Source organism: Mchenga conophoros, linkage group LG18, assembly GCF_057382185.1.
Source record: "Mchenga conophoros isolate Kocher_MC1m ecotype Shallow Benthic linkage group LG18, M_conophoros_male_GT1.1, whole genome shotgun sequence".
In the NCBI taxonomy this organism is placed as follows: domain Eukaryota; kingdom Metazoa; phylum Chordata; class Actinopteri; order Cichliformes; family Cichlidae; genus Mchenga; species Mchenga conophoros.
The window spans coordinates 2,206,038-2,218,646 of record NC_140543.1 but is presented as its reverse complement, the minus strand read 5'-3'; the positions used below and the strand labels follow the sequence as shown (position 1 = coordinate 2,218,646).

The window sequence follows — 12,609 nt, the reverse complement described above, 5'->3', positions numbered from 1 at the left end:
CTTCAGTTTTCAGGCCCCTCTTCTGTGGAACCAGCTTCCAGTTTGGATTCAGGAGACAGACACTATCTCTACTTTCAAGTTCAGGCTTCAAACTTTCCTTTTTGCTAAAGCATATAGTTTACATCGGGGGTCTCAAACGAGCTGTGGGCCACTGCTGGCACTGTCATCTAATGTGAGGGACACTTTAGTGTTCACATAATGCAAAACAAACAAGAAAACACCCACAAATATTTCCCAAATTTCAAATATTGTATAAGAGGACAAAACTGCTACTGTTAACGTGAATTTTTCTTTTTCCTTCCTCTTAACTGAAGCCTTCAATGAACTACCAAATAAACACAATGGTCCTCTTTCTGGCCACACATGTGGCAGCACCCCTGCTCTCATTTTATTTCTCATTTTTCTACGTAGCGCCAAATCACAACAACAGTTGCCTCAAGGCACTTTCTATTGTAAGGCAAGGCAAGTTTATTTGTATAGCACAATTCAACAACAAGGTGATTCAAAGTGCTTTACAGAGACATTAGAAACAAAAACAAATAAAAAGCAGGATTTAAAATTGATTAAAACAAGCAAACAAACAAACTAATTAACAAACAAACAAAACAGTATATAAAATCAAAACAGATAAAATCAAAACATAAAATCAGAACAGTAGATAAAATCAGTAGTTAAATGTAAGTTTTGAAATTTAAGCTTAAAAGTGTGGATTTGGTGCTTTATTCAAATGCAGCTGAGAACAGGTGAGTCTTCAACCTGGATTTAAATAAACTGAGTGTTTCAGCTGATCTGAGGCTTTCTGGGAGTTTGTTCCAGATTTAACAACCCTCAGAGGTCCTTAGGGACATTTATTGTCTTTTGCATTTTTAATTTTAAACCATTTTCACTGTGTTGAGTGGAATATAGCCAAATTTGTCAAAGAATTTTCTTTTTAATTATATTTTATAATTGTGGTGTAAATTCATTGAATTAGCCTAAAATGGCTAAGCTACAGAGATGCATCCACCTTAGTCTCTTCGGACAAAAATGTCCCCATTGACTTCCATTATAAACGCTATTTTTCACTGCAGAATTATTACCGTTAATGTCTTGGTGATTACTTATGTTTCCGTTTCGTTTTGTACTATGGGCCTTAGAGTTGTAATTTTTTTATTTGTCCACCTGGTGGCGCCCTTGCTCCACATTTGACCCCGGGCTGGAAAACAGCGGGCTGCTTAGACAGACCTGCGGGAAATGAAGCCTCATTTCCGGCGTGCAGCAGCGGCTTCGCCCGCTGATCGGGCGGGACCATTTTCGGTCCCTAGGGCCGTGAGAGGGTGCTTTTTTTTTTTTTTAGTCAACAGGAAATGACGTATTTGTTGTCACGTGGTATCGGACGTACGTGCTGGAAAAAGGAGTCCCCGGTAATCGTCGCGACTTACCCCGGGAAGATGCACTTATTTCGGCCTAGAGGAGGAGCATTTGCCGCCTGGAGACCATTTTCTGGTCCTGGAAAAAAAAAAAAAAAAAAAAGGCGATCGAAATGAATGTTGGTGCCAATCTTTAGTCCATCTAAAGGCCTAATTATAATAACAATTGAATATTACCTCAAATGGTTTTTTTGGAAAATATTCAAGTTTTATGTTTTTTGGGGCAAAAAAAAGCAGTGCGCTCATGTGACGAAACCGGGATATAAAGGGTTAAAATCCGCGAAATGTAATTAAAACTTGACATGAATATTTCAAGGAGAAGTAGTTTTAAAAGACTGACCAATTTAAAGTGAAAAAAAAATTAATATTTAATATTTTTATTGCACATTTTGGGGAATGGACATAGGCTTAAAGGTGGATGCATTTTTTTTTAATGTGCTCCTGCAAAAAAAATAATGGCAGGTCAAAATGAATTTTGGTGCCAATCTTTGGACCATCTAAAGGCCTAATTATAATAACAATCAAATATTACTTCAAATGTTTTTTTTGGAAAATATTTAGTTTTTTTGGGGCTAAAAAAACAGGGCACTCGTGTAATACAACTGGGATTTAAAGGGTTAAAACAACGAAAATATAATTAAAACTTTATATGAATATTTCAGGGAGAAGTAGTTTTAAAAGACTGACCAATTTAAAGTGGAAAAAAATATTAATATATAAAGTTTTTATAGCACTTTTTGGGGAATGGACATTTATGTCCATTAAAAGCAAAGGTGGATGTCTTTTTTTAAGGATCTCCAAGGGATAAAGGAGCATAAAAGCTGAATGCAGCTTCTCCGTGTCTGGTTCTGACTCTGGGAACTGATAAAAGACCGGATCCAGATGACCTGAGGGATCTGGAAGGTTCATACTGGGTCAGGAGGTCATTGATGTATTTTGGTCCTAAACCATTCTGAGCTTTATAGGCCAGCATCAGAACTTTAAAGTCTATCCTCTGACGGACAGGCAGCCAGTGTAAGGACCTCAGAGCTGGACTGATGTGGTCCACTTTTTTGGTCTTAGTGAGGACTCGAGCAGCAGAGTTCTGAATGAGCTGTAGATGTCTGACTGATTTTTTAGGTAGACCTGTAAAGATGCTGTTACAGTAATCAAGCCTACTAAAGATGAATGCATGGACTAGTTTTTCCAGGTCCTGTTGAGACATCAGATCTTTTATCCTTGATATATTCTTGAGGTGATAGTAAGCTGACTTTGTTATTGTCTTAATGTGTTTTTCTAAGTTTAGGTCTGCATCCATCACTACACCCAAATTTCTCGCCTGGTTTGTGGTTTTTAGATGTATAGATTGAAGTTCTCTGGTGACCTGTAATCGTTTTTCTTTGGCGCCAAAGACTATTACTTCAGTTTTGTTTTTGTTTAGCTGGAGAAAATTGTGGCACAACCAGTCATTGATTTCCTCAATGCATTTACCAAGAGCCTGTACAGGGCCTCGGTCTCCTGGTGACATTGTGATATATATTTGTGTGTCATCTGCATAGCTGTGGTAGTTTATTTTGTTGTTCTTTATAATCTGTGCCAGTGGGAGCATGTAGATGTTAAACAGAAGGGGTCCCAAGATGGAACCTTGGGGAACTCCACATGTGATACTTGTCTGCTCAGATGTGAAGTTACCTATTGATACAAAGTATTTCCTGTTTTCTACGTATGTTTTGAACCAGTTTAGTACAGTTCCTGAAAGACCTGCCCAGTTCTCCAGTCGTTTGAGTAATATGTTGTGGTCAACTGTATCAAATGCTGCACTGAGATCCAGTAAAACTAGGACTGACATTTTTCCACTGTCTGTGTTCAGACATATGTCATTAAACACTTTGGTCAGAGCGGTTTCAGTGCTGTGGTTCTGTCTAAAACCTGACTGGAAGGCATCATAGCAGTTATTCTGTTTTAAGAAGTAACTGAGCTGTTGAGAAACTGCTTTTTCAATGATCTTACTTAAAAACGGGAGATTTGAGATCGGCCTGTAGTTGTTCATTTGTGTCTTGTCAAGATTGTCCTTTTTCAGTATAGGTTTGATTACAGCAGTTTTTAGTGGTTCTGGAAACACACCTGATATTAAAGAAAAGTTGACGATCTGTAACAGGTCTGACTCTAAAGTCTTTGAGACCTTTTTGAAAAAACTGTACAGTAGATTCTACAATAATACATACAGAGAAAAACCCAACAATCAAATGACCCCCTATGAGCAGCACTTTGGCGACAGTGGGAAGAAAAAACTCCCTTTTAACAGGAAGAAACCTCCAGCAGAACCAGGCTCAGGGAGGGACGGGGCCATCTGCTGTGATTGGTTGGGGTGACAGAAGGAAGACAGACAGATGACCACATTAAAAACGCAGACATAAGTGAACACATTAGCTTTTGACTCTCACTGAACTAACAGCCTATCCCTCTGCGTGTTTGTGTACTCTGCTCATATTGTCTTCCATTAAATCATTTTTTTTTAACATTGCACTCAAAAACAAACAAATCCTTCTGAACAAAAAAAGTAACGTCACCCAATATATGGGCCACGAGTTTGAGACCCCTGTTTTACACACAGTATATATTTGGCACTTTATATTTGATTTTACTTTCAAATATAAAGTGCTTTGAGTTGTTGTTGTGATTTTGCACAATATAAACAGTACAATAATAGATGAGCTGCTCCACCTCCTGAACTACAACCACCTCTGTGGCACTCGGCGCTGTAAGCATGACTAACACGATGTTCATTTTTATTAATGTCTTTATTGATAGAAAGCTTTGCATCACTGCTGCATTCTTTGTTTCATTTATAATATATAAAGCCCATGAATCACATCATTGACTCCAAACTGTACAAAACACTTATGGAAACCATGATGAAGCATTTCATCCAGTGTATTGAGAAAACATCGAACACCAGAATAAAAACAAAACTCAGTCCCATAAATCAGCCTTTACAGCCTGCGGTCAAAGAATAAGGTTCTCCAACACGGCCTCCAGCTTACTTGACCTTCAAGTTTTGTCCTTTAATCTGAAAGAACCAGTCAGTGCTGGTCACTTCAGATTGAAGTCAATCCCTCCTGGTCGAAACCGCGCCGATTCTTCCTGTTTGCTGATGACCTCAAATGTTTCCTCAGCTGCTCCTCTCCTAAGAGGATGCTGTGTGAGAGTCGTGAGCTCTCATGTGATTTTTCCACACCGTCGCATACGTAAATCTTTCCCCGCAGCTATTGCAGGTGTAAGGCTTCTCACCTGTGTGGGTTCTCATGTGAACTATTAGCGGCGGCTTACTGCTGAAACCTTTCCCACACGTTTTGCAGGAATACGGTTTCTCACCTGTGTGGCTCCGCATGTGGACTTTCAGGTAGGAGCTGCTAGTGAAGCTTTTACCGCAGAGATCACAGGCATACGGCTTCTCACCTGTGTGCACAATCATGTGTTTTTTCAGATGAGAGGTGCTACTGAACTCTTTTCCACAGGTGTCGCAGGAGTAAGGCTTCTCACCTGTGTGGGTTCTCATGTGGACTATCAGAGGAGGACAGCTAGAGAAATTTTTTCCACACGTTTCACAAGAAAAGGCGCTTTCACCTGTGTGAGTCATCATGTGGTTCTTCAGTCCCGACGAGCGGCTAAATCGTTTCCCACACACTTTACAGGTGTAAGGTTTCTCACCTGTGTGGATTCTCACGTGGGCTATCAGGTGAGTACAGCTTCTGAAACCTTTTCCGCACGTTTTGCAGGAAAACGGTTTCTCGCCTGTGTGCGTTCTCATGTGGACTTTCAGGTAAGCGCGACTACTGAAGCGCCTGGTGCAGGTTTCACAGGCGTACGGCTTCTCACCTGTGTGCGTTCTGATGTGGTCGGCCAAAGTGGAGCTGTGAGTGAAACATTTCCCGCACGTCTCGCAGAAATAAAGCTTTTTACCTGTGTGAGTTCTCATGTGATTGTCCAGCTCTAAAGGGCAGATGAACCTTTCCTCACAGGTGCTGCAGGTGTAAGACTTCTTGTCTCTGTGGGTCCGCCTGTGCAGGAGCAAGCTGACGTTCTTAGTGAAGCTTTTCCCGCACGTCTCACACGAGTACAACCTTTCACCTTTGTGAGTTCTCATGTGACTCTTCAGTCCCGAAGACTGCCTAAATCTCTTTCCACAGGTGTTGCAGGAGTAAGGTTTTTCACCTGTGTGGGTTCTGGTGTGGACGGTCAGCGAGTCACAGCTGCTGAACCCTTTACCACACGTTTGGCAGGAATACGGTTTCTCGCCCGTGTGGCTCCTTGTGTGGATTTTCAGAGACACTGCTTGCCAGAAACGTTTCCCGCAGGTGTTGCAGCAGTGAGGCTTCTCACCTGTGTGGGTTCTCATGTGGCCTATCAGTGACGAGCTGCTGCTGAAACATTTTCCACACAGCTTGCAGGAGTACGGTTTCTCCCCTGTGTGGTTTCTCAGGTGGATCTTCAGCTGACCGCTGCGATTGAAGCTTTTCCCGCAGGTTTCACAAACGTGAGGCTTCTCACCTGTGTGGATTCTCAGGTGGATTTTCAGATTAGAATTACAGCTGAAACTTTTGCGGCAAAATTCGCATGCAAAAGGCTTCTCGCCCGTGTGACTTCTCATGTGGACTGTCAGCCGATAGTTTCTTCTAAAACTCTGACCGCACAGCTCGCACGTGTACGGCTTTTCGCCCGTGTGGGTTCTTGCGTGAGCTTTCACGTCGAACTTGCGGCTGAAACGTTTTCCGCAGGTCTTACAAGCAAAGGGCTTCTCACCTGTGTGGGTGCGTATGTGAGTCACCAGGTGGAAGTTACTGCTAAAAGTCTTTCCGCACGTTTCGCAGGCGTGAGATTTTTTATTCGTGTGCTCGTCTTTCGTCTGCGACACTGTCTTAAACACTTTTGCGTAAACGCTGTGCTGCACGGACTTCGAGCTACTGTCAGTGTTACGTTGAGACTCCAGTATGAGCTTTTCTTCCTCCCGATTGATGGAAAGCTCCTCCTCTTCCTCTTTCATCTGTTCAGTCTCTGCTTCCTCCTGATTGGTGCAGAGTTCCTCGTCTTCCTCTTTGATCTGTGGCAGCTCTCGCGCTTCCTGATCCAGACTGCTGCTCCTCTCCTGGCTGCAGAGCTCTTCCTCCTCCTGTCGAATGTCTGAAGGACAAAGAGACAAACATGTTATAGATGTGATGACAGTAAAAAAAAAATTAAAACCCTTTAGACAATCATCATCATCGCCGTCCATCACAACCGTGGCCTCAGGTGGGACTACTTCACACTCTGCAAGCCATCACAGTGGCTGCTAGAGGTCATTACTCGACCCTGAGACCTCCAGAGAGGACTCCTTCACCCCCCGTCCCCACAACCCAAATTATGAGCAGAATCACTCCAACAGGCGACAAAGTCCAACAATCAGCAGCAAAAAGTCTGATTTGCTGCTGGAAATGCAGCTGAAGAGCTCACTGCTTGAGAGATAAGGTCTCACGAGGAAGACGCAGACCAGCTGGGTAAAGTCCCACCTGTAGCTCAGGAGGTAGAGCAGGTCATCCAGTCTACATGAAAATGCTAAACCCCAAGTTGCTCTTCGACGCAAAAAGTGCTCGTGTGGATCTGAACAGGCTCTCCTGTCCACCACAGATGCTTCCAGGGAGTCTGGATCCAACCCTGCAGACCCTCAGGTGCATTCAGTGGTGGACCAGCAGACTGTAGCGGTGAAGAGAGCACAGCTGGAAGCTAGAAGGTGACCCTGTTGATTCATGTCTCTAAGGAAGAGAACATCTGGAAACCTGCAGCCTGAGCCAATGCAGGACGTTTACAGTGAACAGCTGGACTGAATAGTGAGGCAGACTAAATCCAGCTGTTGTTGGCTGTACAGTGTTCGTGTGACTCTTTGGTGGAAGCAGAACTGGGAAGTATGGGAATTTAACCACCATCACTGGCAACCAGGTGTCAAGCAGCTCCGCCCCTGGAAGGGATTCTGTTGTTTAAACAAAGGCAGCCCACGATTGGAGGACAGCATCAGCTGATCCAGCAGCAATACTGAGCTTCCAATTAAAAGTAACTATGGCAACATTTAGGCATGGCCGCAAAAGCTGACGCAGGACGTCCACATAATGACCACGACAGCAAGGCTCGCTGTCACACCGAGCTCTGATCGGCTCCTGCCTGTGCACCCTGCTGATGACACACACCTGTTTACCTGCACACGCCCCCTTTTTCTGAATTTAATGCGGAAAAAATTACTTTTATTTTACTGTAGAATTTCCACCACAGTTTACCCACAATGCACTTCTGTAATCAAACAGCCAGGTACCAACTCCTGCTCGTGGATCTGTCACACAGATGTTCACAGCTGGAGAGAGAAACATGGCTCCTGTGGATCTGTCCTGGAGGGAAATGTCCCGTTCAGTGAGCTGAAGGTTTCACGAGGAGCCGAAACACGGTCGTCAAACCGCGTAAAAGCTGAATCGGCTTTTATGACCCAGCTGCCGCCAGGTGAACCGGAAACATTAAACAGGTGAGCTCAGATTTAACAGCACACCTGTGGAGAATCCTTTATGACGCAGATCACCCGCTTTCTTTTCTCTCTTTGGCTGTGTCCCAATTCAGGGTCTGAACGCTTGAAGTACGCGCACTACGTACGGTGCGTACTATAAGTACGAGAAGTGCGGAAGTGAGAGGCTTGTGAAATGGGACGGCATACGCTTCGTCGCGCTGTTCAGGTTGCCTAGCAACCATGATACTAACCGCGAGACACGTTACAGCTTTGTTTGACAGAAATGAAGGAGAAACATGTTTTGTTGGTCATTCATTTTTGTCATGACATCACTTTAGTTGAGTATCTGAGGCTGAGACCACGGGACTGTAAAACATGATTGTTGGGCTTCATTTCTGTGCTGAACAGTCATTTAAGATTAGTTATCTTAGTATCTTAGTAATCTTTACTAAGATTAGTTAGTAAATAACAATTAGCTGATGTTGTTCATGAGACTAAAGTCATCTCACTGTGGTAATGTAAATATAATATTGTCAGATTATTATGATATATATATCTGACTTTCAGCTTGTGTTTGTGGATATGTGACTGACTTTAATTATTAAACATTCGCACATAAATAAGTGACGTCATATTCAGTACTTTTGACAGTTCACTCTTCGGCCGCTCCCTTCTGCCGTATTTTGCGGCAAAATTATCCACACCCACCGCCGCGCTATGAATTGTGGGATATACGAAGCGTGATATTTGGGGAAATCGACGGCGCATTTGGAGTATGCATTTGAAGTACACTTCGAATTGGGACAGCCGTCGTCGCGTGGCGGTGACGTAACCGCACTTGAAATGCGTACTTCAAGCGTGCAGACCCTGAATTGGGACACAGCCAGTGTCTCTCTGATCGTTTCCGGTTTTGCTCACCTGTCCGGTGCGGCTGCCTATCAAGTTTCCAGGTGATGTCCAGCAGTCTGCGCCTGCGCTCGCGGTCCATCTCCTCCTCGGTGCGTTGTTCAAACTCTCTGCCACCTCCTGCTTCTCCTCCTCCTCCGTCAGCAGTCACGGCCTCGGTGACAAACTCAGCCGGAAGTTGAAGGGAAGACATTTTTGATGCAGCCGAGAGAAAAACGTGAGATTAAACTTCAGTGAAGCTAAAGCTAATGCTAACTCCGCCGTCCATCCGGAAAGCCCGGTGTGCTCTGCGCATGTGCGAAAAGGGATTCTTCCAGTTCCTGCCTTTCACAATAAAAGTGTAAACAACGTAAACTCGGAGGTGCAGAGGGAACCCTTTCAGAATAAAACGTGACAGAGTCCAGAGTGAGAGATCATTTTTTACCTTTAGTGTGTTTCATATTTTGGCTCCACGCTCCTCACGCTCAGCAGTTTTAATGAGAGCAAAGTGATATGGTACTATAAGGTTATTAAGATTATTTAGGGCCTTGTATGTGAGGAGCAGGATTTTAAATTCTGGATTTAACAGGGATCCTGATAATAATGAATCGTCGTCCAGCCTGGAAGTAACAAATGCATGAACTAGTTTTTCAGCGTCACTCTGAGACAGGATGTTTCTAACTTTAGAGATGTTGATCAGATGAAAGAAGCAGTTACAGATCATGTCCTGGTCAGAAATGACTCGCTGATGATGTCATCCAGACTGGTGTCAGTGGGAAACACAGCAGCCTCCTAAACTTCTGCCCGAGACTGTGACACCTTAAAATGATTTCTTTCAAAGTTTCATGATAAACATAGTTAAACGCTGCCATCGCCTCGGCGGCGTGAATGTTGGGGTAGTTTTGAGCTTTTAACGATTTCACTGAACTTAATGACGGTGCGGCTTAAATCACAGCTGATGTTTGGTGAAGCGTCTGTTTGCAGCTGCTTCTACATCGTGTCCAGGTGAACCTTTGACCATTTTCGTCATTCCTACAAACAGCCGCAGTAGATCTGGGATTACTCGCAGTCTGACCACCACAAACAGCCTCACGAACGCAAACTGAGCCCGACGGCAGTTTATACCAATGGCGATGGTATAAAGGAGGCGCTGATCCTCCTCAGGTGCGCGCTCACCTGTGGGACCGATGTTCGTTTTCACTTCAGAACAAAATTAACATGAAATAAGAGCGACGGCAGCGTGAGCATCAAAGAAACACGAGCACGCCAAACAGGAATCGGACCACAGTCAAACTTTCAGGTAGACTTTATTGTCAACATAGGGACAGCAGACAGGCGTGACCTTTGACCCTGATCCTCCAGGAGTCTGTTCAGTAGATCAGCAACAGGACGAGAACGAGGGGGAATAAATTAAAACCCAAAACAACTCGTCAGGTAAAAAACAAGAACAACGGGAACTCCACGCTACGAGAAACGAAAAACAGAAGCTTCGAAAGGAATTCATAAAAAATCGATTAGAAAACGTTTCAGTTTTTGGTTTATTTCTTCCTCGCTGTGCTTCTGTGACACACACACACACACACTCGCTCTCACACACACACACACACACACACACACACACACACACACACGCTCTCTCTCACACACACACACACACACACACGCTCTCTCTCACACACACACACACACACACACTCGCTCTCTCTCACACACACACACACACACACACACACACACACACGCTCTCTCTCACACACACACACACACTCTCTGTACATCAGATCAAACATCAGTATTTACACTCGTGTTAATAGATTCTATATCTTTAAATTCTCTCTTTGATGTCTGCAGCTCATCTCGTGGGCGAGGGAGTTATATACTTTAAACCCCACCCCCACCCAGGGCAGGACCAATCAGCAGCTGCTGTTCTTGAACTCTCCGTTCTCAGTGATTGACAGCTTGGTGGGGTTGCTTGGCGACAGGCCGTTGCGAAGGTTGGGCGTGCTGTAACGCTCCTTCACCTGCGTCAGCGCCGCCATCAGCCGTGAGTTCGCCGCATCCAGGGACCCGATCCTTTTCTCCTGATTGGATAAAGATGAGAAAGGGGGCGGGACAGGAAGTCAGACCGACAGGTAAACAACAACAACAAAGCAGTTTGGTGTTGATCGGAGAGTCGGGTCAAAACCACACAAGGAAAAATAGAAAGTAACATCACTTAAATCCAAGAAACTTTAATGAAACTTTTATTAAAATACTGATTAAACGAGGTGACGGATAAGAAACAACTAAAGAAAAAAGATTTTTAATAAAAACGACTTAACCCTGAGCTCCTGAAATCACCTGAATCCAAATCAGGCTTTAATGAAAACATTTCACAGCTTTCTGAACACTAATGGATTTATCAGTGAAACATGTTCAGTGACACAAAGTTTACTACAAAGATCTTTAATCGGACACGTTCAAATAAAACCTGTGCGACCGACGAAACGATGCAGATTTAAAAGGACGATTTGGCCTCTTAACGCAACATTAAATGATTTAAAAAGGTTGAAAAAAAGACCAGCTCACACAAAATCTAAAAACGGTTCAGCTTAATAAAAGCGGCGACGTGGTTTTGACCCGACGTGAAAACAAAAACAACCACAGGAAGTTTGAGGGCAGCAGCCGAAAATATAAACAGCAGCCCAAAAAAGCTCAAACCAGCGAAAAAACAAAAAGGTGAAAGTCCAACGCCGTCTCCTGAGCCTGCTGACGACTCGCTTTATTTTGAAAGGGTGAACTAGAAGCTGTGGTGGTTTACAGGGAGGGGGGTGGGAGGTGGTGTGGGGAGGGGGAGGTGGGGTCTGCAGCCAAACTTAAACAAAACCAGCCGAGAGCGCAACACGCCGACACACCAACGTATTACAGAGCAGCTGGAACCAGCCGTCAGCTGAACTACAGGAGCCCCCGAGGCCCAAGAACGACTTTGAAGATGAAGCTGAGTGAAAATATTTAATTATTAATAAATGTTCTTATTTACTGTGACTGAAGGAAGGACGCTGTTCGTGAACGTTCTTTTGTCAAATTGAGTTTTTTATCCCCACGTGAACCAGAGGGGGGCGCCCACCAGGGGGCGCCGACAGCTGCACTAATCCTGAGCTCTTGATAAACTCAATGCTGAAACTCTGCGCTCTGATTGGCTGGTTCAACAGGTGTCAGGTGTGTTGGCAGTGTTTTTCCCCCCCTAAAAATAAATTCATAAAAACAAAAAACACACAGCGTGGCGTTGGTGGTAGTGGCGGTGGAGGAAGGGGCGGGGCTACAGTTACTTGCCTGATTGGTTTATTTCACATCCGTTACTGACCTGAAATCAGTGGAGAGACTGTGAGACGTTTCAAAAGATTTAAAGTTTCGGTCACAGCTGCTGCTCGAACACGACGCATCGCTGCTTCCCTCTGAAACCCATTACCTGTGCCACAGGTGTGTCTGTACCTGAGCGTCGATGATCTTCTGTTTGGCTTCGATCACTGCCTGCATCTCTGCGTGGTCCCGCCGTAGCTCCTCCTCCACCGCCATCAGTCTGCAAATGTACAGAACATCATCATCATCATCACCTTAAATATCAACATCTGGGTCGTGTCCAAATCCATGGGCTGCGTCCTCCTGAGGCCGCATTTGTAGGCCGATTACGTCACAGCGATGCGCCGAAGGCTGTCCAAATTCCTCCGAATGCGGCCGACACACGCGTCCCCCTTTTCCCCGAATTTGAAGGATGGGTCAGGTGTGTCCTTCGTGACCCACCATATCCCAGAATTCATAGCGCAGCCCAGCCAA

The 12,609-nt window shown here is 44.5% G+C and overlaps 2 protein-coding genes across 7 annotated transcripts in view; both read right to left on the bottom strand.

The window, feature by feature from the left end:
• Window positions 1–4,174: 4,174 nt before the first annotated feature.
• On the bottom strand, window positions 4,175–9,380 carry LOC146552845 (uncharacterized). The gene is made up of 2 exons (XM_085254207.1): window positions 8,830–9,380; window positions 4,175–6,569 (listed from the first exon to the last, which is right to left on the bottom strand). Exons 1-2 carry the CDS (start codon window positions 9,008–9,010, stop codon window positions 4,576–4,578), a joined length of 2,175 nt encoding a protein of 724 aa, XP_085110333.1. The 5' UTR covers window positions 9,011–9,380; the 3' UTR covers window positions 4,175–4,575.
• A 707-nt stretch (window positions 9,381–10,087) lies between these two features.
• rasal2 (RAS protein activator like 2) overlaps window positions 10,088–12,609 on the bottom strand; it is a 63,411-nt gene continuing 60,889 nt past the window's right edge. For 5 of the 6 annotated variants that reach the window (XM_085254124.1, XM_085254120.1, XM_085254122.1 and 2 more), the window contains 2 exons: window positions 12,268–12,355; window positions 10,088–10,877 (listed from right to left, as the gene is read on the bottom strand). In XM_085254124.1, the coding sequence (XP_085110250.1) occupies window positions 10,710–10,877; window positions 12,268–12,355 (256 nt within the window). In that variant the 3' untranslated portion in view covers window positions 10,088–10,709. Of the gene's footprint in view, window positions 10,878–12,108; window positions 12,140–12,267; window positions 12,356–12,609 lie in introns of all 6 variants that reach the window. The other variant, XM_085254121.1, reaches the window with a different exon arrangement.